A 22,387-nucleotide genomic window follows, 5' to 3' on the forward strand; every position below is an offset into this window, starting at 1 on the left:
AACAAAATATGCTGTAACAACCTGGCAAGGCAGCCTTCACATCACCCCCTCAAAAAAACTGCAAATTCCACCATCTCAGACATGAGAAATATATACATAGAAATCCCAAAGTTCCCTTCGAGCCAACACCATTCAGGCTTAAAAAATAATAATTATTTTATTAACGATAGATGAATACTCTGAAGACTGCAATTCGTGAAAACTGCTGATCACCACCAAAAAGGTACAATAACAGATGGGGATAAAGCACTGGTTTTGTCAATAAACTCTCTTGACTTGACTCTTGTCGGTAACAACCAATTACCATGGATGATTATATATTTTTTTAAATGATCAAATTATCTTCTTTTAGATCTATCTCATAGACATGTGGTGCAGCAGAGATGAGATTGAAGGCTTTGAAAATAATGTTAAACATGCTGCAAGCATGCATATCCAGTCCTACTGTCCTACTTATCGCAGCTTAATTCTTGTGCTTTACTCAGACAACTGAAACTTCATATCTTATCAAGCAAATTTAAGCAATGCACATAATTTAGGTAGACACAAAATGCTGGTGTAACTCAGCGGGTCAGATAGCATCTCTGGAGAAAAAGAATAGGTGACGTTTCGGACTTCCGTCTGAAGATGGGTTCCGACCCGAAACTTAAACTATTCCTTTTCTCCAGAGATGCTGCCTGACCCGCTGAGTTACTGCAGCATTTTGTGTCTATTTTCGGTATAAACCAGCATCTGTAGTTCCTCCCTGCACATAATTCAAGTACTGAATTAGAGGCAGAACCAGCGTGTGGTTAGTCACCACATGAGTGGACAGTATACAGAGGAAAGGACAGTCACGATGCCAACTCCATGGAGACCTAGATCAATGAGTTCAGCTGCCGAGGGTCATCGTACCTCATGGCCAACTCATCAATACAAACCTGAATGCTCCATCTAAGTATGTCCAACTTGATTGTATTTGCCCCATATCCCACTAAACCTTTCCTATCCATAAAACTGTCCAATTGTCTTTTTAATGCTGTTATTGTACCTGCGCCAACTAACTCCTCTGGCAGCTCATTCCATATACCCACAACCCTCCGAGTGAAAAAGTTGCCCCTCGTATTCCTATTAAATCTTTTCCCCTCGCAGCTTTAACTTAAATCCTCTGGTTCTTGATTTCCCAATGCTGGGCATGGGACTCTGTGAATTAACCCTATCTATTCCCCTCATGGTTTTATACACCTCTATAAGATCACCCCTCACCTCCTGGACTCCAAGGACTAAAGTCCTCCCTAGCCCAACCCTTCCCTTTCGCTCAGACCCTTGAGTCCTGGCAAATCTTCTCTGCACTCTTTCCAGCTTAGTGATGTATTTTCTATAGCAGGGCGACCAACACTCAGTTGAGGATTTGTACGTCTGCCGACACAAAGGGTGAGACATGCAAGCAAGGAATTTGGAGAAGCCTTGTGCAAACTCTTACACTGCTTTGGGCAGTGCATGGAGCCTATCACTACCAGCAGCATAGTGGTGGACAAGCCTCTGTATATCCATTGCATAACAAGCAGGTGGACAAAATTGCTGGAGAAACTCAGCGGGTGCGGCAGCATCTATGGAGCGAAGGAAATAGGCAACGTTTCAGGCTGAAACCCTTCTTCAGACCCGAAACGTTCTGCCTATTTTTCCGAAAAGTTGCCTATTTCCTTCACTCCATAGATGCTGCCACACCCGCTGAGTTTCTCCAGCACTTTTGTCTACCATCGATTTTCCAGCATCTGCAGTTCCTTCTTGAACATAACAAGCAGATGCTCCTATACATTTGAATGTCACAGTGAAAGTACACAACGTAGCCATGCAACACCAAAGGGTAAATAAGTGCAGCAAGTTCAAGTTCAAGTGAGTTTATTGTCATGTGTCCCTGTATAGGACAATGAAATTCTTGCTTTGCTTAAGCACACAGAAAATAGTAGGCATTTACTACAAAACAGATAAATGTGTCCATATACCATGATATAAATATATACACACATGAATAAATAAACTGGTAAAGTGAAAATAACAGAAAGTGGTTGTTAATAATCAGAGTTTTGTCCGAGCCAGGTTTAATAGCCTGATGGCTGAGGGGAAGTAGCTATTCCTGAACCTGGTTGTTGCAGTCTTCAGGCTCCTGTACTTCTACCTGAAGGTAGCAGGGAGATGTGAAAAGAAAGAGATTAGTTAAAACAAATGTAGGTCCCTTGCAGTCAGAAACAGGTGAGTTGATCATGGGGAACAAGGATATGGCGGACCAATTGAATAACTACTTTGGTTCCGTCTTCACTAAGGAAGACATAAATAATCTGCCGGAAATAGCAGGGGACCGCGGGTCAAAGGAGTTGGAGGAATTGAGTGAAATCCAGGTTAGCCGGGAAGTGGTGTTGGGTAAATTGAATGGATTAAAGGCCGATAAATTCCCAGGGCCAGATAGGCTGCATCCCAGAGTACTTAAGGAAGTAGCTCCAGAAATAGTGGATGCATTAGTAATAATCTTTCAAAACTCTTTAGATTCTGGAGTAGTTCCTGAGGATTGGCGGGTAGCAAACGTAACCCCACTTTTTAAGAAGGGAGGGAGAGAGAAAACGGGGAATTACAGACCAGTTAGTCTAACATCGGTAGAGGGGAAACTGCTAGAGTCAGTTATTAAAGATGGGATAGCAGCACATTTGGAAAGTGGTGAAATCATTGGACAAAGTCAGCATGGATTTACAAAAGGTAAATCATGTCTGACGAATCTTATAGAATTTTTCGAGGATGTAACTAATAGCATGGATAGGGGAGAACCAGTGGATGTGGTGTATCTGGACTTCCAGAAGGCTTTCGACAAGGTCCCACATAAGAGATTAGTATACAAACTTAAAGCACACGGCATTGGGGGTTCAGTATTGATGTGGATAGAGAACTGGCTGGCAAACAGGAAGCAAAGAGTAGGAGTAAACGGGTCCTTTTCACAATGGCAGGCAGTGACTAGTGGGGTACCGCAAGGCTCAGTGCTGGTACCCCAGCTATTTACAATATATATTAATGATCTGGATGAGGGAATTGAAGGCAATATCTCCAAGTTTGCGGATGACATTAAGCTGGGGGGCAGTGTTAGCTGTGAGGAGGATGCTAGGAGACTGCAAGGTGACTTGGATAGGCTGGGTGAGTGGGCAAATGTTTGGCAGATGCAGTATAATGTGGATAAATGTGAGGTTATCCATTTTGGTGGCAAAAACAGGAAAGCAGACTATTATCTAAATGGTGGCCGACTAGGAAAAGGGGAGATGCAGCGAGACCTGGGTGTCATGGTACACCAGTCATTGAAAGTAGGCATGCAGGTGCAGCAGGCAGTGAAGAAAGCGAATGGTATGTTAGCTTTCATAGCAAAAGGATTTGAGTATAGGAGCAGGGAGGTTCTACTGCAGTTGTACAGGGTCTTGGTGAGACCACACCTGGAGTATTGCGTACAGTTTTGGTCTCCAAATCTGAGGAAGGACATTATTGCCATAGAGGGAGTGCAGAGAAGGTTCACCAGACTGATTCCTGGGATGTCAGGACTGTCTTATGAAGAAAGACTGGATAGACTTGGTTTATACTCTCTAGAATTTAGGAGATTGAGAGGGGATCTTATAGAAACTTATAAAATTCTTAAGGGGTTGGACAGGCTAGATGCAGGAAGATTGCTCCCGATGTTGGGGAAGTCCAGGACAAGGGGTCACAGCTTAAGGATAAGGGGGAAATCCTTTAAAACCGAGATGAGAAGAACTTTTTTCACACAGAGAGTGGTGAATCTCTGGAACTTTCTGCCACAGAGGGTAGTCGAGGCCAGTTCATTTGCTATATTTAAGAGGGAGTTAGATGTGGCCCTTGTGGCTAAGGGGATCAGAGGGTATGGAGAGAAGGCAGGTACGGGATACTGAGTTGGATGATCAGCCATGATCATATTGAATGGCGGTGCAGGCTCGAAGGGCCGAATGGCCTACTCCTGCACCTAATTTCTATGTTTCTATGTTTCTATGAGTGTGTGGCCAGGATGGTGTGGGTCTTTGATGATACTGCCAGCCTTTTTGAGGCAGCGACTGCGATAGATCCCCTCGATGGAAGGAAGGTCAGAGCCGATGATGGACTGGGCAGTGTTTACTACTTTTTGTAGTCTTTTCCTCTCCAGGGCGCTCAAATTGCCGAACCAAGCCACGATGCAACCGGTCAGCATGCTCTCGACTGTGCACCTGTAGAAGTTAGAGAGAGTCTTCCTTGACAATCCGACTCTCCGTAATCTTCTCAGGAAGTAGAGGCGCTGATGAGCTTTTTTGATAATTCCACCAGCAACTACCCTTCACCAGATTATTGGGATTGTTAATACACTATCCTAGGAAACAGGACGACATAAAATTAGTCTGTCCTTTCTTTGAATGACATCAATTAATTTTGCACCCTCTCCTACTCCATCTGTGCCCTTGCTGTTAACTGTCATTCATTCAACCAGGGAACTCATACTGCTGAAAATGATGATGGGACAATGCAGACCAGAGTTTGGCCCCTCTAGATTAACAATTGCTGGAGGTTATACTGCCCGATCATTTGCAGAGTCCTACAGGCAAACAGTCTTCCACCAGCCAAGCTTTGGCCATGGGCCATGGGCCATGGAACCGGGGGCTGGGGGGGGGGGGGGGGGGGGGCTGCAGCCCCCGCACCTTTTTAGCAATGTTTCCCCCAGGAGTTAGCGGCCAGCCCAGCAGATGCACTTTAGTGACTGACACGGACGGTTCAGTGTCTGCAGGAAGCACCAACCTCACCTGTAACACACCGGGACGGGGGGTTGGGTCAGCAACTCACCGCGGTTGGGGCGGACTACCGGGCCGGTGAACGTGAAGGGGGGGTGGGGTGGAGGGAGGGAGAGTGGAGGATTCCCACACTCGCACACGGAGCCGTGTGGAAGCGAGCGACGGGAGGAGGGGCCCGTGGTCTGAGGGCACGTCACGGCGTCGGACTAATGGAGAACGCTGCTGAACAACCCAACCTACCTGCTCCTATTTATAGAGGAATCAGGAACTAAAAACACAGAGAGCTGCCATGCCAAACACTGGCTAACCTCGGATAGATTCCAGGGTCAGCTCTGGTCTCACACCTGGAAGGATGTCAAGAGTTCGTAGGGAAGCCAGAATGGGTGAGCAATGAAAGGTCTCAGTCATGTGTAGACCCTCGGGCTATTTACGTTGCGGGGAGGGGAGTAGGAGACTGAGCTTGTTCACAATCCTGTGGTGGAACAAACAAGGAGAAGTTGTTCCAAGAGACGTACAACATGGACTTCGAGTGATCACACCAGAGGCAACGGCAGACGACAAACTCAGCAGAGAGTGGAGAGACAGCGCTTCAGGAGACCCTTCACAAAGAGGGTGGGCCTAGCACTGAAGGGGAAACCTTGTAAAAGTCTGGGAGGAAGGGCAAGGCAATAGGGAAGATAGACACAAAATGCTGGAGTAACTCAGTACGGCAGCATCCCTGGAGAAAATGACTGGGTGGCGTTTCGTTTCATGTCAAAAATAATAATCACCTGCTCCTATCTCTCATGTAGGCCCTACATTATCTTAAAAATACTTCAAACAAAATACATTGAAATCATACTTCAACAATGCACTAAAACATGATTTTAATACATTAAATTTCAAAAAGTCCCTACTGTGGGAGGGGGTGTGCCCCCCTCCCACAACCTCCCACCTCTCAGTCGCTTTGCACGCTCGCCGGGTACCCCCGAGGCTGGTGATCAGTGATCGCTCAGCCGCCCCCCACTTTCAAAAACGCTCCGCGGCCCCTGTTGGCTAAAGGAAATCTGAGATAATCAGCAGTAGAAAAAAGGTCAAATGCGAACTGTAAAATAATATAGTTCAAGTTTCTGGAAGTATCTTTATTCATTCAATTATCTCTGGCATGCAGTTCAGAAGAGGACTGTCACTGTTGCTTCTAGCTCCCTCCTGCTACTAGCCAGCAGCCACAAATGGTTTCGCCCTTATAAGTGCCAGAGGTTGAAAGTCACCACAAATGCTAACAACAGTGCCAGCAGTCATGTCTTTAAAAGGCAGGCATCATTCCAAAGCAGTTATCCTTTGGAACATTTTGGTAGCTAAAACATTGAAAGTACAGCAGATTGCCAGAGGGTGTAAGTGTCATGAGTGAGGGTGTGAGTGTCATGAGTGCCTCCTGTGTAATTTGGATTTACCAGATTATTGTGGCTGTGACCACATGCCAGCTGCACATTAAGATAGTGGAAGCCCTTCCAGTTAATCTTCTGATGTGACACCCTCAAAAATTGTGTACCTTTGGAAAGTCCTTGCAAACCGCATGCTGCCTTCAAAGGCAGGAGATGAATTTTGCAATGCTGGATGTGACCTCAGTACTTTTCGTAACTTAGCAGTATGTAACAAATTTAGAGATCTTCTGTACGTCCTCAGCTTCAGCCTTGACAGAATCAGAGGCAAAACTATTCAATGCCACTGGAGCGACACAGTTGCTGCCTTACAGCACCAGAGACCCGGCTTCGATCCTGACTACGGGTGCTGTCTGCACAGAGTTTGTACATTCTCCCCGTGACCATATGGGTTTTCCCCGGTCGCTCCAGTTTTCTCCCAGAATACAAAGACGTATAGGTTATGTAGGTTAATTGGCTTCAGTAAATATTGTAAATTGTTCCTAGTGTGTAGGATAGTGGTAGTGTATGGGGATTGCTGGTTGGCGTGGACTCGGTGAGCTGAAGGGTCTGTTTCCACATTGTATCTCTAAACTAAAAATAAACACTGTGACGTTGACTACCATCACCATGTCTGCTCTGGACTGTATATGTAACACATCGCTGATCTATATGTGTAATGTGAAGAGGAGTCCTCTGAAACACTGCTTCATTTTGGTGCATAGAGGAGAACTGACCCCTGATCCTTCCTCGATAGAACCAATCCAATCAGTTTCTTATCTATTAACATCAAAGTTTTTCATCTTTATTCACTCATATATTTGGAGATCAACGTTAAACACAAGCGAAAATGGACAAGCAGCACAAATACCATCATTACAACAGTGTCAGTAGCTGGATATTCGCTGGCAATGAACTCATCTCTGAATCCCCCAAAATACTTTCACCATCGACAAGAACATCCACTAACCTAGATGAATCCAGCATCAATAAATTCAAAGAAGCTTGACACCTTCCGGACTAAGCAGCTCACTTAACCTACATGCCATCCACCAAATTAAGCATTCATTCCCTCCACCATTATTTGCCTGTGCTACTCTGATAGCACCTACCCCAAATTGTAAATTCGAACAGGTCCAAGGATCAGTGCAAAGCCCCTGTCCCACTTGGACGACCTCCGCCGCGACCTCTGGTGAGTTTGCCCCGAGGTCGCCACGAGGTCGTAGGAGGTTTTCGTCACTCTCCTTAATGGTCGAGAGTGGTCTCTGCGTGGTCGAGGCTTCAGCTAGGTCGCGGCGTATTTTTCAAGATGTTAAAAATTGATCGCGACGAAAAATAGGTCGCTGTGGGAAAAATCGATATTTTTTTAGTCGTAGGTCTAGTCGAAGCCGGTCGTAGTAGGTCGTGATGCTAGTCGTAGATAGTCGAAGGTGGTCGAATGTAGTTGAAGGTAATAGCTCCGGGGTGAAAAAAAGGTCAGTAGAAAAAAAAGGTGATTTAAACAGCGGAACGTCACCTCTGTCACTCCAAGGCATGTTCATTCATAGCTGGAGAGTTTTTTGGAGAGGAGACTTGTGTTTTAGAGTTGGCACCAAAAAGGCAGCAGCGCAGGGGGAGGGCACAACCCTCAAAAAAACCTGCCATGCAGGTGTTGCCCACCCAGGAGGAGGAGTGGCAGGAGGTGATGTCACAGGAGGTTATAGTGCAGGAGGAGGTAGCCCTGCATGAGAGACCCCTGGAGGAGGAGACCAGGGTGGTAGTACATGTCCCCACCACCACCACATCGTTCACTGCCTCATTTAAAGGCAGCAAAGCAGCCCTTTCTCCTGTGTCTGACACAGCATCAGAGGCAGATGCCCCATTGGTGGTGAGGGAGGGCTGGAGGAAGGTTATGCTCTACACCTTCACCAGGCAGCAGGAGGGGGAACTTGAGGAATGGTTCCAGCAGAATGCCATCCTGTACGAAAAGGAAAATGAGGGATACAGGGACAAGAATGGCATGCTTGCCAACCACTGCCCAACATATGTGCTTAACATTCCATCTTTTGTCAAAGCCCAGCGCCCCTCTCTTCAAGTCATCTGGTGTACTGGGACAGTCCATCACATCATCTCCATTCACCCATTGAGACCTCTTTTTGTACTTCCTCTTCACCCTTACTCTTCCCCTTCTGCCTTTCTTAAAAGGCTGCTGAAGCAAAAGGGCTACTGCATTTTACTAACATCCTCCAAACTAGTTCCTTCCTTGCTTGCATGGTTCAGAATTATTATTTTTTTTAAACCTGGGAGGCATTTTTTAGTGAGAAAAAAATGCAGACATGACATCATTTTATCAGGTGATCATTTGAGCTGTAGACACTCGTCACTGGTGGTTTTCGGTGTGGTCCTCTGAGGTGGAAGGGGCTCGTGCTCATTCACGGACCAATTTGCCAGAGACCATCCTCGAGTAAAATGTACATGGTCGAAGCCAGTCTTCAACATAGTCGAAGAAGGTCGAAGGAGGTCTTCTTCATAGTCGAGGGAGGTCTTCAACATAGTCATAGGAGGTCGTACACATAGTCGATGAAGGTCGTAGGAGGTCGTTGGTCACCCCGAACTTGATTTTTCTTTAGTCGCTTAAGGTCGCCAGAGGTCGCGGTGGAGGTCTCCCAAGTGGGACAGGCCCTTAACACTACTGAGGAGTTCTTGACAGTAGCATGTGTCATTTGAAATCATCTTTAAACAGAAATACCTGTGTTACACTTAACTGTTGAATGGACAATTTCTAATTGATACGAGTAATTAATTGGTTAATAACTGCCTGCTTGATGATCAAATGTTTTCATCTTTATCCACTCAGATATTTGGGGGTGCAGTATAGGAGCATAGTCTGTGAAAATTACGTACCTAGGACAACTTCGTATTCATTTTTGATGGCTGAGAGCAATGGCTTGTAGGTTTTTAAATCCTCAATGAAATATTCAAACACTTCACGATAAGCCTTTGTAGAAAGCAGAATAATTAGTTACTCAGCAATGAGATGCAGGGATGAACTCAGTACTTTAATAATTTAGGAAATGATTACCACAGGCTATGGGTAAATGATTTTAAACATTTCATATCAACTGCAGCTTTTGATGCTGTACTTATTCTATGTATTCTAGAGAGCTTTCTTGAATCCTGGTGCAAGAGTTAGATGAAAGGAAAGCCAAAGATCCCACTGATCACTGAGGGTTGATACACACTAGATCATCTCAAACTAAACATTCAGCTGACAATTAGGAAATTCTACACCATCTGAGGAAAGGGAATACTTTGAAAATGAGGATCTGTAAAATCTCTTGCAATCATTATTCAAGAAAATCTGCTGACAACTGTTTTTTAAAATTAATTTTAGTTCTTAAAAAATGGTTTGACCATTCAGGACTAAGATGAGAAGTGATTTCTTCATCCAAAGGAAATTGATTGGTGACTTAATTGCTCAGGACAATCAAGACAGATTGATAGCATCTTAGATTCTAAGGGAAGCCATGGATACAAGGTTAGTGCTGCAAAGTGGCACTGAGGTAAAAGGTTAGCCATGACCTCAGTGAACGATGGAACAGACACAAAGAAATAAATGCCCCTTTTCTACTTCTATCTTTTATGTGCTTATGTCTTTTGTTAAGATCAAAGTTACACAACACCACAGAAATCGTCAGCTGATTAATAGCCTCACAAGTTAATAAAGAGGAGGTCATATCTGAATACTCTTATTACTTGGTGAGATGACTGAAGTCATAGGCAGGGAAAAGTCGGTTTATGTCATTGATATGGACTCCAGAAAGCATTCTGCAAAGTCCTCCAGGAGGAACTGTCAGTGAAAGTTAAAGCCTGTAGATTTGGAAACAAATTATTGATGCGTTCAGGAAACAGGCCTCGGAGCAGTAGAAAGAGTTAAGGAATAAAGGGCAATTATCTAATTGGCAGGATGCATATGGTGGTGTCACAGAAGCAAACGTGACAATTAGCTGCATTGTACGGGTTTTATTTCCTTTCAAAACACACCCTTTTGTGAAGAATGGATTGTTTTATTACTTGCCATTGTTTTGTGAAAATTAGACAGTGTTTGGGATGGTCACAAAGGAAAAATGATATAATCATTCATAATGTTACATTGCTACTGAGCTATATACTTTAATTTTATACGCACTTGTAGATTTACTTCCTGAGCGTTAGGTATATTTGGGTCCAAGATTTGCAGCTCTTTCCTCAGGTGGTCTTCCAGCTTTTCCAAGAATCGAGGTTTTGGTGAACTGTTTACATATGTAGCATTATATCTGAACGATTAAAAGAGGAATTTTAGAAAAACAAGTCACTGCTATAATATATCCACTTCTGCTGCCTTCAGTAAAATGGAGCACCGGGCATTATTGCAGAAATTTTGCTTGGTGCATTATTTATATATTATTACAAATAATAAATGTTCTTCAATTTGTGTGCATTTCTCTCAATAATTGTGTGGTCCATTGTGTGAAGCATTTGCAAGCATATTCAGTCACAAGTCCCATACAGATGATCGAGAAATGGAATCTACACAATTTGCCAATAGTTGCTGAAATTACTTTTGATAGCATCTACATTGCAAGCAACTGTAGAATGAGACAATGGGATTTTAAGATTCATTGACGGGGAGCCACAACTGATGCAGCTTAACACAACTGTAGACTCTCCTATTGTAGAGACAGACACATATGATATGCGGCTTAATCATCTATCATTATAAAGGAACAAAGTAAGTCTTAAGAACCACTTTTAAAAGTCATGGGGCAGATACAAGGCATGGAATTATGGCCAGTGTTGCAAGTTCCCATAATTATAGTGAACAATGCTTGATAACCAGCGATATGAGGCAAAGATTAGTGAACAGGATCAGAAATGTATCAAGTAAAAGTATTTACTATTTAAACTGATGCTTGACTGACATGGTTACTCTCCAGCACTTTATACCTTTTTTTTGTAAACCAGCATCTGCAGTTCTTAGTTTCTACATTTTATTCTGTCTAGGTTATTGTGTGAAACTGCAGCTACTGAAAGTGCAAGGTCACCTTTCACACTGCAACTTGCAGATGTGGCTGTCCAGTGTCCTTGTAATAGTTACTGCGTTGCCTAGGCAAGATGCTTTGTAAAGTTAGTCAAAAACCATACTTTGAGGATAAAAGTATCTTCCTGCTCTATTCCCATAAACATTTAGAAGTAGTACAGATCAGTTGATCTAATTGAATAATGCAGCATTCTCTGGGGATAGAAAGGCCGGCACATTTTCCTATTTCCAAGGTGAGAATCCTCAACTTTGCCTTGTCACTATTTCTGGCGACAAAGACAGAGTCCAATTGTAACCATCTTAAGTTAAGTTGAGTAAAATCAACAGAGGCTTTTATTATATCTGATAGAAATGGTTCAGGCAGCAACGACATGTCATTTAAAATTGATGTACAGTTTTATCTTTATAAAGTATAACTGCCTCCAATTCTAGACTTTAACAATATCTATTAACAAAGTGTTCTTCTTACCCATGCTGCTTGTCAATATTTGATGGCTGGGACGCTTGTTTATGTTGAATAATCTCGCTAGTTATGTGCCCAGGCCAGCTGGATATGTACCCCTCATTCACTTGCACACTCGGCTACATGACAAAGAAATGCACGGTCAGTTTGTGAATTAATAGAAAAAGGACTTATCAAAGAGAAAATTATTTCCGTCTTCAAGAACCGTAAAAGAAATAATACAAATTTGTCTGAAGTCTGAAGAAGGGTCTTGACCCAAAACGTCATCCATTTCTTCTATTCAGAGATGCTGACTGTTCCGCTGAGTTACTCCAGCATTTTATGTCTATCTTTGGTGTAAACCACCATCTGCAGTTCCTTCCTATACAATTTTTCTATGTTGGTATTAAATTCCCCTTTATCTTCTTGGTGGTGTCTCCCAAGCCACACTTTAGGTGCAGTCAAGATACATACATCGATACTCTGACCTTACTTATTGCTTGGGAATGTTTTGAGGGGAAACAAATGGAGAAACACTGATTAACACATTCTTAAAACGCAGACCAATGAAGGAAAATGATTCAGAAGTAGAAACATGATGATGAAAGAAAATGAATAAAAAGACTTAGGTTTATTGTGGCAGCTGTCAGAAAACATATCTAAAACAATATGATTGCATTTAGCAATGAAGTTCCATCTACCCCCCCCCCCCCCCCCCCCCCTCCCCCCCCCCCCTCCCTAACACCCCGCCACGCCAACGATTTTTGTCCATCATCCAATTGCTTCTTAGTTTACCTAAAATACTTATTTAGGTCTATTTTGAGTGTTTAAAATGCTTTACCAATAATTCTTTCAGTGGAAGATGGTATCTTTTATCACTGCCTTGTAGCTGATAAGTTAGACAGGCAGATCTGGGTGCAGCCACATTGGCTTTGCTTGACACTGCTCTATAATGAAACAAAAATAATAAAAGTGACAAATTAGAATTTGATCCTATTAAAATCAATAAAGATCAATCTTCATGAGAATGATCCCTATCTCGGAGAGATTTCCACAAATAGAATTAATGAAAGTCTCAAAAACCTGGCAGATGTCATTCAATACAACCAAATGTCATACCATGCATGTCTCACACAAGATCAAACCACTTTTACAAAATGGGTAGCCATACATTGGTTGCTGTCGACCATCACCCATATCTAGGAGTCGAATTAAGCAAAGATTTAAGTTGGGCAACGCATATTAATCAAGTGCCTAACAAGGCAAATTGAACTTTCGGCCTTCTCAAGAGAAATGTTTACGCATGTAGTACATCCGTCAAATAGAATGCCTACAAGTCTTTGGTCAGGCCCAAATTGGAGTATTGTGGAGCCGTATGGGATCCATTCAACAACAACAACAAGATCACCCTGGAGAAAGTACAACGCTGAGCAGCCCGCTTTGTATGTAATGACTACAAACGCAAATCAAGCGTGAATAATATGTTGACTTCTCTCGGATGGGATACCCTAGAGCTCCGCAGAATTAGGCTAAGACATTGCAATTTACAAGGAGATTCACAAAATCACGCTATCAAATCTCCCGTCATCCCAGAGCACCAACTGCCATGAAACAAGACAAAATAATGGTCCCTACATCATTAATTCACTAAATTTCAATAAACCTTGCTTCCAATATTCCCTTTACCGAAGAACGATAAGGGAATGGAATATGTTACCACCCAAAACACGTGCTGCTCCTGATTTTGTCATTTAAAAAGGGGATTGTGCAACTAGATCTCCTCAACTTGGCCAAAAAGGCACACTTCAAAATTTAATCGCTATTCTACTCACTCCGACCTACGCGAGATAACCACTGATGAGGTGTTTGCGCAATGGTCAACCAGAACCAGATAGCTCCATACAGACAGCACCCGTAATCAGGACCAAGACAGACGTGAAGCTCACTGTTTGACCTGTTTTTACAAAATGTTAAACCAAACCCAAACCAATTAAGAGCAGACGAGGGCATTCGATCCAATTTGTGATCCCAGCTACAAAGACAGATGTGTACAGCAATTCGTTCTTCCCCCGCACAATTAAAGCATGGAATAATCTCCACCCTACTATAGTTACCCAACCAGATGCAAATACATTTAAAGTAGCTCTTTCTTCCCAATAACCCTTTCTGGCTTAAGCCCTCCCTCCACCACCTCCAGTTTAAATTCCATTGGAATATTTTGGAGGACCAAGAAACCAAGAACAAGAACCAAGATCGAACCCGGGTCTCTGGGGCTGTAAGGCAGCAACTCTACCGCTACGCCACCGTCTTGGTATTCACTCGTGAAAGCCTTACCCTGGGTTCAGAGCTTGTGTTTTCGGACGCCCCCCTGAAGGAGTAGACATAACTGAGATGAGAAAAGAGCTGCTGGATCTCCCTCTTTTTGTGTACAGCCCGTTGCCATGGCGATCCGTAAAGGCCCCCGACGCTTAGGACCCCACGTTGCCTTTGATGCCTGTCACAGACTAGCGAGAGCCACCTACTGCCGGCAGCAGCAACATTATATTTAATGCAGCGAAAGCTTATATTTAATTGAGCGAGCATCGCGGTGAGTTCTGTTAATTTATTTCATACAAAAGTAATCGTGAATTTGACCTCTAATTTTAAAAAAACGACACGAAAAGCTAGAGTCGATGTTGACATTGCGATTAATGTCGCCGCTCGAAGTCGACCGACCCGCATTCCAGCTGTTTGTTTTCGCTCAGCATGTGCAGCCTTGTGGGTATTGTAGTGCCTATTGTCCGGAGCCTATGAAGAAGACGCTCACTTATATAATCCGTGATCTTACCCTCCCATTGCGTCCTTATTTTAACTAAAAAAACCCTTTTTAAAGTCAATGTGGGGTAATTCCTCTTGATTTAATCGACCCCCTGCTTTCAGAATCGTGATCTTGACAGTTTGGGTAGGACTACAACTCCCAGCATCCCCAGCGTTTATATTGCCCCGCCCTCCTCAATTCACCGACCCGCGGCGTTCGGGTTCCCCCGACACCCAATCAGTTACCGAAGCGGCGTGTTGGTGCGTCGTGCTGGAACCGCGTTGCACCCCGGGAGTTGTAGTCGCAATTCCCTCCCACTGCGCTGACAGTCCGCGGGTATGAACTACAACCCCCGTCGGCCCTAGCGCGCAGCGCCCGGGCCCTGAGCAATACGGCCACCAATGAGGTGCCAGTACAATCCGTTCGTTATCCGGGATATACACACAATAGGATCCAAGATGGCCGAGTTTGGAGCTTCAAACCACGGGGACTCTGCGCTGAATTATCAAGAAAAAGAGTTAAATGAAAGATTAAAGCGTCTCTATCCAGCTGTGAACGAAGATGAGACCCCACTGCCTCGATCGTGGAGCCCGAAGGACAAGTACAACTATATCGGACTGTCACAGAACAATCTCCGTGTACACTATAAAGGTAATCTCTGTGGAATAATCTAGTTTAATCCTGTAAAAAAAGGGAACCTGGTGGGTGATCGTGTTGTGAATAGTGATTTTTTTTCTGGTCATTTAGAAGTATGATTGGCAATGTGACAGGTAACGTTCTTAATGCTGGTTGACGTCATTGAATTCTCTTGGTTGTAGTTCCAGTAAATATTTAATTTTATTTTTAAGATGTTGTTTCCACAATTTATACAATCACTTCTCTACATATGTGATTTTAAAAGTGCCCCATTCCTGGCGTTATGCCCGCTTGTTAAATGATTACCGAATTATTTCTGAGCAACAAAGTGCCTGCTGATCGTCTCAATGGTGGCAGTGCAGTATCATATTTTGTTAGTTGCTTTAAATAAACATCTCCTTTTGGCTGAGCTTCTTATATTGTTCAAAATTGTAACAATACTCGTATGTAGTCCTTTGACAATGAAGGAAATCCTACAGACCCCAGTGAAGGATATTTATTTGATGGTTCGTCAGCAGTTAAGATGGATTTACAAAAGAAAATATGATTTCATTTGTTTTCTTGAGGGTTATATTTGCTTTAACAGTGACGTAATTCCATTGCGAAAACTGAGATTTGATCAATTTAGATGCTAAAATCCCGTAAGGTGCTTCTGAAGGTGATTATTGTTTTCCTTAATCAGGACATGGAAAAAATCACAAAGATGCTGCATCCGTTCGTGCAACGCACCCGATCCCCGCTGCTTGTGGCATTTATTACTTCGAGGTGAAAATCGTGAGCAAAGGCAGAGACGGGTAAGTCTTTTCCTGCCGTCTCTGACATTACGTGACTCTTTCATGGCGGTGGCTGGATTTCTTACTTGCATCTTTCATTGTTCGCAGGTACATGGGCATCGGACTGTCTGCTCAGGGTGTCAACATGAATCGGCTCCCAGGTAAGTCACTGTTGTGTAATTGCTGCTGATATTCGAAGTACATGACTTAGATTGGGGCGAAAAATCAAAACACATGTGGATTATTTTTGCTTGTTTAGTGGAAAGTCGAGTTAAAAGGAGGGGGACGGTGCCGGTCGTATTGACTGTCTGAAAATGCCGATGACGTGCTTTGGTTTAAGTAGATCTTCCATTTACCAAATCCAGTAAAACTAAGGAACTGGTCACGTGCTCCCTTCTGGTACATTTGTTGACATTATTAGCATATGATCACGTGATGGCTGCGCGCAGTGCAGCAGAGAGACAAGGGATGGATTGTGTGTGTTTTTATGCTCATCAGGTTTTTTTTCCATATAATACTTTATTAAAAATATATGCAGCTATTCACGCTGACGCCGTGCAATTGTGCAGAATTATCCTTTCCCATGATGTACATGTTTCCATGTTGAAACGATGAGACTCTTTAAACAAAGCAACTTCAAAATTTCCTGTCTTCTCAACAGCATAATATTTTGGAAATGATGTAAAAATACATTAATTCTTATTTGTTTTGACATTAGTACGAGTTTTATTTACAGCAGTTTTATTTATATTGTAATTTTGCCAATTGGTTATTGTGGTAGTACAGCACTAAAGTAATTCTTAACATGTTATCTTTACTCACCCTTTAAAAAAACAATCCTGCTAGAATATTTACGGCTGATTGCAAGAGGCTGCAGTTCTATTTAGAAACTGCAGGGAGTATATGTAGTTTATGTGAGTGGCTGGATTTGAGTCTGAAGAAGAGTCCCGATCCGAATTATCATCTATCCAGGGATGCTGCGTGACCCACTGAGTTTTTCCAGCGCTTTGTGTCATTTTGTTTAAAACAGCATCTGCAGTTCCTTGTTTCTACTTCTCAGCAGAGATTTGATGGTGGATTATAATGTGGGAAAATGGGAAATTGTCCATTTAGGAAAGATTTTTTTTTAAAGTACAGCAAATAAAAATGGAAGGTGCTTGCAGAACTCTGAGATGCAGAGCATTCTGGGTGTCCTGGTGAATTATTTTTAAATGGCTAGATTGCAGATAAACCACGTAATTAGGAAAGCTTTTCGAATGTCACTTATTGCTCGGGGAATTGCATCGAAGAGTAAAGTGGTTTGCTTTAGTAATGTAGGGCATTAGTGAATCCACGTTTGGTGTCCTTATTTAAGGAAGGATGGAAATACTTTGGATTAATTCAAAGAATGTTTCTTGGACTGTAACCAGTAATTTTTGGGTTGCCAATACAAGGACATTTTGGACGGGCTTAGCTTGTCTGCTGGTGTTTCAGTGACTTAATGGAAACATATAACATCATGAGAGGTCTTGACAAGATGGATATGGAAAGGCTATTTATTACCTTAGGCAAATTTTGAACTAGAAGTCAGTATTTTTTTTTCAAAGCCGTTTTTTTTGGAGATACAGCATGGAAATAGGTTCTTCGGCCCACTGAGTACACGTTAACCATCAATTACTCTTTCACACTAGTTCTATGTTATTCCACTTTTGCATCCACTTCCAACACACTAAGGGCAATTTTAGAGGCCAATTAACCTACAGACCCACACGACTTTAGGATGTAGGAGAAAACCCATGTGGTCACAGGGAGAGCGTGTAGACTTCGCACAGCCAACACCCGAGGTCATCCGGGTCTCTGGCACAGTGAGGCAGCAGCTCTACCATCTGCATATTTCATATTCATGTGATGCCCATTTAATATACATATGTCACAGCTCTTTGAAAGTTCCTCATAGACTGGCAAACGCAATGTTTTTGAATATTTTATAGCATTGATAGGAAGATTCCCAATGAGCATGAGTAGTTTCCGGGGAGGTAGTTGATGTGATCAATTACTCTATGATCTTATTGAATGGCAGTGAATGCTGAGGATCTTCATGTCCTAATTCTGATGTTTGTTATTTGCTAGTTCTTCACCTAATATTTGGTGTTCCAAAATTCCTTTATTTAATTATTAAATGGAATAAACTGTTGTGTAAAGCATTCTTTCCCCGAAAAGAGTTTGATTATTATACCAACGACACAGACTTTCATTTGATGTCTTGTCCATTTGGCTTTTGAAAGTATGTGAGTTTGGGGCTATCATGTCTGGCCTCATTGCAGCCTTTGCAATTATTGCCATGTTTTGATGTCTTCAAACAGATTTTGACTTGCATTCAGCCTTTTCTTTTAAAAAGTACTATTGGGCTTGCAAAAAAGGCTCTGCTGGAGTCACTCAGTGAGTCTGGCATCATCTCATGAGAACATGGATAGGTGACGTTTTAGGTCAAGGCCCTGTCTCTAACTGCCCTTCTTTAGGCTGATCAGTTTGAAGAAGTGTCCCAACCCAAAACATTGCCTGTCCTTGTTCTCCAGAGATGCTGTCTATTGAGTTACTTCAGCACTTTGTCTTTTTTGTAAGCCACCATCTGCAGTTCCTTGTATTTCCTTACTCATGGGCTTCTTTCATCTTCTCTCTGACACACTATTCCCTTGCTCCATAAGCTGAGGATAGGTGCTGTACGTGCACCATCATATCATTTAACTCCGAAAAAAATTAGATTGTGAAACTAAAATTTTGTGGCGCAGAAATATTGCCCCAAAGAAGCTGTCTAAATTATCTGATTTTCTTTTCTTTTTTTGCTCAATTGGTTTGCATGTTATTTGTTTACGTTTATTTATCCTGTACCCATTTAGAAACTTTGTATTAATATGCACCCACCATCCATTCAGGCAATGTATTCTATAATAAACCATCACTCTAAAATAAATCATAGTCTTCTGACTATTAGTGCCAAAGCCTGAAGTCCTTTGATGTGTGATTATTACGTAAGTTTCCTTTCATTCATTATGTTAACAAGTATTATTACTTTGAACACCTGTTACGTCCTCCCATTTGTCTTATAATGCTTGGACTTTGTAATTTCAAAATGTGGTATTTTAGTTTAATTTTGAGATACAGCATGGAAACATGCCCTTTGGCCCATCGAGTCCATATCAACCATTGATCAACCGTTTGCACTGGTTCTGTGTTATCCCACTTACTCATCCACTCCCTACACACTTGGGGCAATTGACAGGCTAATTAACCTACAAACCTGCATGTCTTCGCATTTGGGAGGACATCAACGCATCCCATGGAGATGCACGCAGTCATTCAACGCGCAAACTAAAACACAGACAGACACTGTGAGGCAGCAGCTTTATAAGCTGCACTACTATGTTGCCCTAATTGGTTATGGGATCATTCAGGGATTGCCAAAAATCTCATGTAGGATAAGAGTAGAATCTGTTTCAGTAAAATTTTAATATTGAAATCTTAACAATAGTATGCGTATGCTTCCTCTTAGTGTGGAGAGAAATTCCTGAGTTTTCTACACAAAATAACAAACAGAACTGTAACAAAAAGATGGCAGCAGAAAGTTGCACAAATGATTTTAAAGCAAGAGTTGGAGAGCAGGGAAAGTACCTTGGTTTTGAAGGTCCAAAGCACTAAAGCAAGAATCATGGTTGGATGTTTCAGCTCCACAAAGGAATACAACACGTGATGTGAAACACAGCTGTAGTAAGTTCATGTAGCTTGGCAAGATGTGGTCTGATGAGAGTGTAGAACGAGAGACAGGAGGTGACATGGACCATAAATATTCTGAAATAATTGTTTTTTTATTAAAAACATGTGAGAGCTCATGAGCATTCCAAGGAGTAAACTCACGAGGTATTGAATCACACTTTGGTTCTGAGCAATATGGAGAGGAATGATAAACTGGCAGTTTTGTGTAGTCACTGGAATATTCCTGATTTCCCCCACATCCTGCAGAAGGACCATATCACTGGCCTAATTACAAATGTCCTTCAAGCTCGAGTCTCAGCACTTATTCCTCAAAACACAGCACTTTGAACTCACATATAGCCACTCCCAAAATGGCTGCTCTGCAAAAGCCCAGCATCTGTTAAGCACTCAATCCGGGTTCGGTTGTTGGGCCTGAATCAGAAAGCAGCTAGGCGTTACCCTGCTCAGCATCTTTTAAACACTCAGTCTGGGTTTTGCTCAATTCATTCCTTAAAATTTATCAAACGGTATCTCTGTTGTTGGAGATAGCAGACAATGTGGGAAATACACTTGGGCACAATCTGGAAAGAAAATGAAAGTTAATGTTTGCATTCATTAATTTATAGTCCTCGTCACATATTGGATGGATTTTAAATATTCTGTTCATTCCATTATATTTTTGCACCATTTATATCCCAAAGTGCAGGTGATTGAAATCCTCTGCTATATCAGATTGTTTTGGAAATATGGACACATGCTTATACTTCTGTCTTCCTCTTCCTTTGATTATTTTTGGGTCTGTTTTGCACTCCAGCAGTGTATTCACTTGCTTAGGTACACAAAAAAGCTGGAGAAACTCAGCGGGTGCCGCAGCATCTATGGAGCGAAGGAAATAGGCAAAGTTTCGGGCCGAAACGTTGCCTATTTCCTTCGTTCCATAGATGCTGCTGCACCCGCTGAGTTTCTCCAGCTTTTTTGGGTTCCTTCGATTTTCCAGCATCTGCAGTTCCTTCTTAAACTCTTATTCACTTGCTTATCTTTGTACTTCACTTCAACTCTTTTGATGCTTCTTTTCCACATTGTCTCTCCTGGCTGCATTTGTTTATTTAACCATTATGGTCATCTCTACCACTCTCCCTCTCCAAGCTCAGTTGCAAAGTCTCACTGGAGGAACTTTGAGCAGTCAAGCCTGCTCTTTTTGAGCTGTTTCATAATATCTTCCTTCAGTCAGTAATCGAGACACATCTGCCTTGTTCAAGCCCTGGTGCATTGACAAACACGCCATTAAGAATCTGCTTTTGTGCTTCATGTTGTTGTATCCGTAAATAATTATTTTATGTAATAACAAGGGACTGCAGATGCTGGTTTATACCAAAGAAAGACATAAAATGCTGGAGTAACTCAGCAGATCAGGCAGCATCCTTGGAGAACATCAATCGGTGACATTTTGAGCGGGAATGTTGTTTGTGCTTTGTTTACATTTTCAGGAGTCTATTTATTTTGAACAAAACCAAGCAGAATTATATTGCATTGTAATTAATGCAAACAATTTGGAAAAAAATAATTTGTTTTTAAAGTAAAGAACAGAGCAAGAGAAAGACAACTTCATTATATATCTGTATATCAAACTATTGTTAGAATTGATTTATACCTCAAAAATGTTTCATTGTATGATTGTGTACTTTTGCTCTTTGCCCAATTTATTGACAAAAAGCAATGCAGGGATGTGACATGCAATAAGATTTACTCTTGTGTTGAATCTCCTTCAAGTGGAATTTTATTTTAAAAGATGTTTTGACCTGTAGAGTTGTGTTTGAGTAGTGGAGTAGGTGAGATTAAGTACTAAAACTAAGTATGGTCCAGTTACTGCACAAATACACATAACAACTAACGTGCACCACTGCCTGTGTCCCATGGAAACTAAAGTACACAGTGCATTCCTGACAATGTAACAATAACCTTTCTCTCCTTTCTTTCTTCCATCACTGTATTACACATAAATGTGAATAATGTTTCTCGGTAATAATTATCCTCGGTCCTTTCATTTTTCTTATCTATACACTGTTCAAGAACATCACCCTTGGGCATGATCAGCTTTCACATTTATGGCTGCGATTTTGCATGTACCTTATTTGCTTCCTTGACTTCCTGAGCACTGTCATAGCATTTTCTGGTGCACACCTGGGAATATAGTGACATATTTGCTACATAATCCTTGAAACGTTACAATTTTCATGTATTATGAAGTGCTGCAGATCCTAATTTTAGCAAATGATGAAATAGTCACAACTTTCCATTTGGCAAGTCAAGGCCATTCTTCCCTGCGGGGAACTCTCCCAGAAGAGTGCCACACAGTCTGTTCATAGTCTGTTTAATTTAAAGCCAAACTTTAAATCTCTCATCATCTCCATTACTGAGAGTGATTTCCAGCTCCAGCGTTGATTGACCCAGTCTTCATTCTAACACAATATATGCGTTTTAAAAATCTTTCTGACACCAATTTCCTTTGGTTCACACCAATACGTTCAACTATCCAATTCAAGATGTATGTATACAATTTGAGAAGGAGAAGGTTAAATCGGAAGTGGCAGTGATGCAGCTGAACAAAGGTGATTATGAAGGCATGCTGGCCGAGGTAGACTGGAAACAGATACTGGCAGGAATGACGGTGGAACAGCAATGGCAGGAATTTCTGGGCATAATCCGGAAGACACAGGATCATTTCATTCCAAAAAGGAAGAAAGATTCTAAGGGGAGTAGGAGGCAACCG

General features: G+C 42.1%; 2 protein-coding genes across 8 annotated transcripts in view; one reads left to right on the top strand and one right to left on the bottom strand.

The window, feature by feature from the left end:
• tsnaxip1 (translin associated factor X interacting protein 1) overlaps positions 1-14,287 on the bottom strand; it is a 46,435-nt gene extending 32,148 nt beyond the window's left edge. The window contains exons 1-5 of one of the 2 annotated variants that reach the window (XM_033036264.1): positions 14,017-14,164; positions 12,524-12,629; positions 11,710-11,822; positions 10,350-10,476; positions 9,065-9,158 (exon numbers count right to left, since the gene is read on the bottom strand). In XM_033036264.1, the coding sequence (XP_032892155.1) occupies positions 9,065-9,158; positions 10,350-10,476; positions 11,710-11,822; positions 12,524-12,629; positions 14,017-14,066 (490 nt within the window). In that variant the 5' untranslated portion in view covers positions 14,067-14,164. Of the gene's footprint in view, positions 1-9,064; positions 9,159-10,349; positions 10,477-11,709; positions 11,823-12,523; positions 12,630-14,016 lie in introns of both variants that reach the window. The other variant, XM_033036263.1, reaches the window with a different exon arrangement.
• Positions 14,288-14,905: 618 nt separating this feature from the next.
• Positions 14,906-22,387, top strand: part of ranbp10 (RAN binding protein 10) — a 126,410-nt gene continuing 118,928 nt past the window's right edge. For 5 of the 6 annotated variants that reach the window (XR_004414537.1, XR_004414536.1, XR_004414538.1 and 2 more), the window contains exons 1-3: positions 14,906-15,130; positions 15,798-15,909; positions 15,997-16,049. Coding sequence is in view for 3 of the 6 variants with exons in the window: in XM_033036265.1 (XP_032892156.1) it covers positions 14,938-15,130; positions 15,798-15,909; positions 15,997-16,049 (358 nt within the window). In the remaining 3 variants the exon portion in view is untranslated. The remainder of the gene's footprint in view (positions 15,131-15,797; positions 15,910-15,996; positions 16,050-22,387) is intronic. The other variant, XM_033036268.1, reaches the window with a different exon arrangement.

The sequence above is a fragment of the Amblyraja radiata genome, chromosome 17 (genome assembly GCF_010909765.2).
Source record: "Amblyraja radiata isolate CabotCenter1 chromosome 17, sAmbRad1.1.pri, whole genome shotgun sequence".
NCBI classification, from domain to species: Eukaryota; Metazoa; Chordata; class Chondrichthyes; order Rajiformes; family Rajidae; genus Amblyraja; species Amblyraja radiata.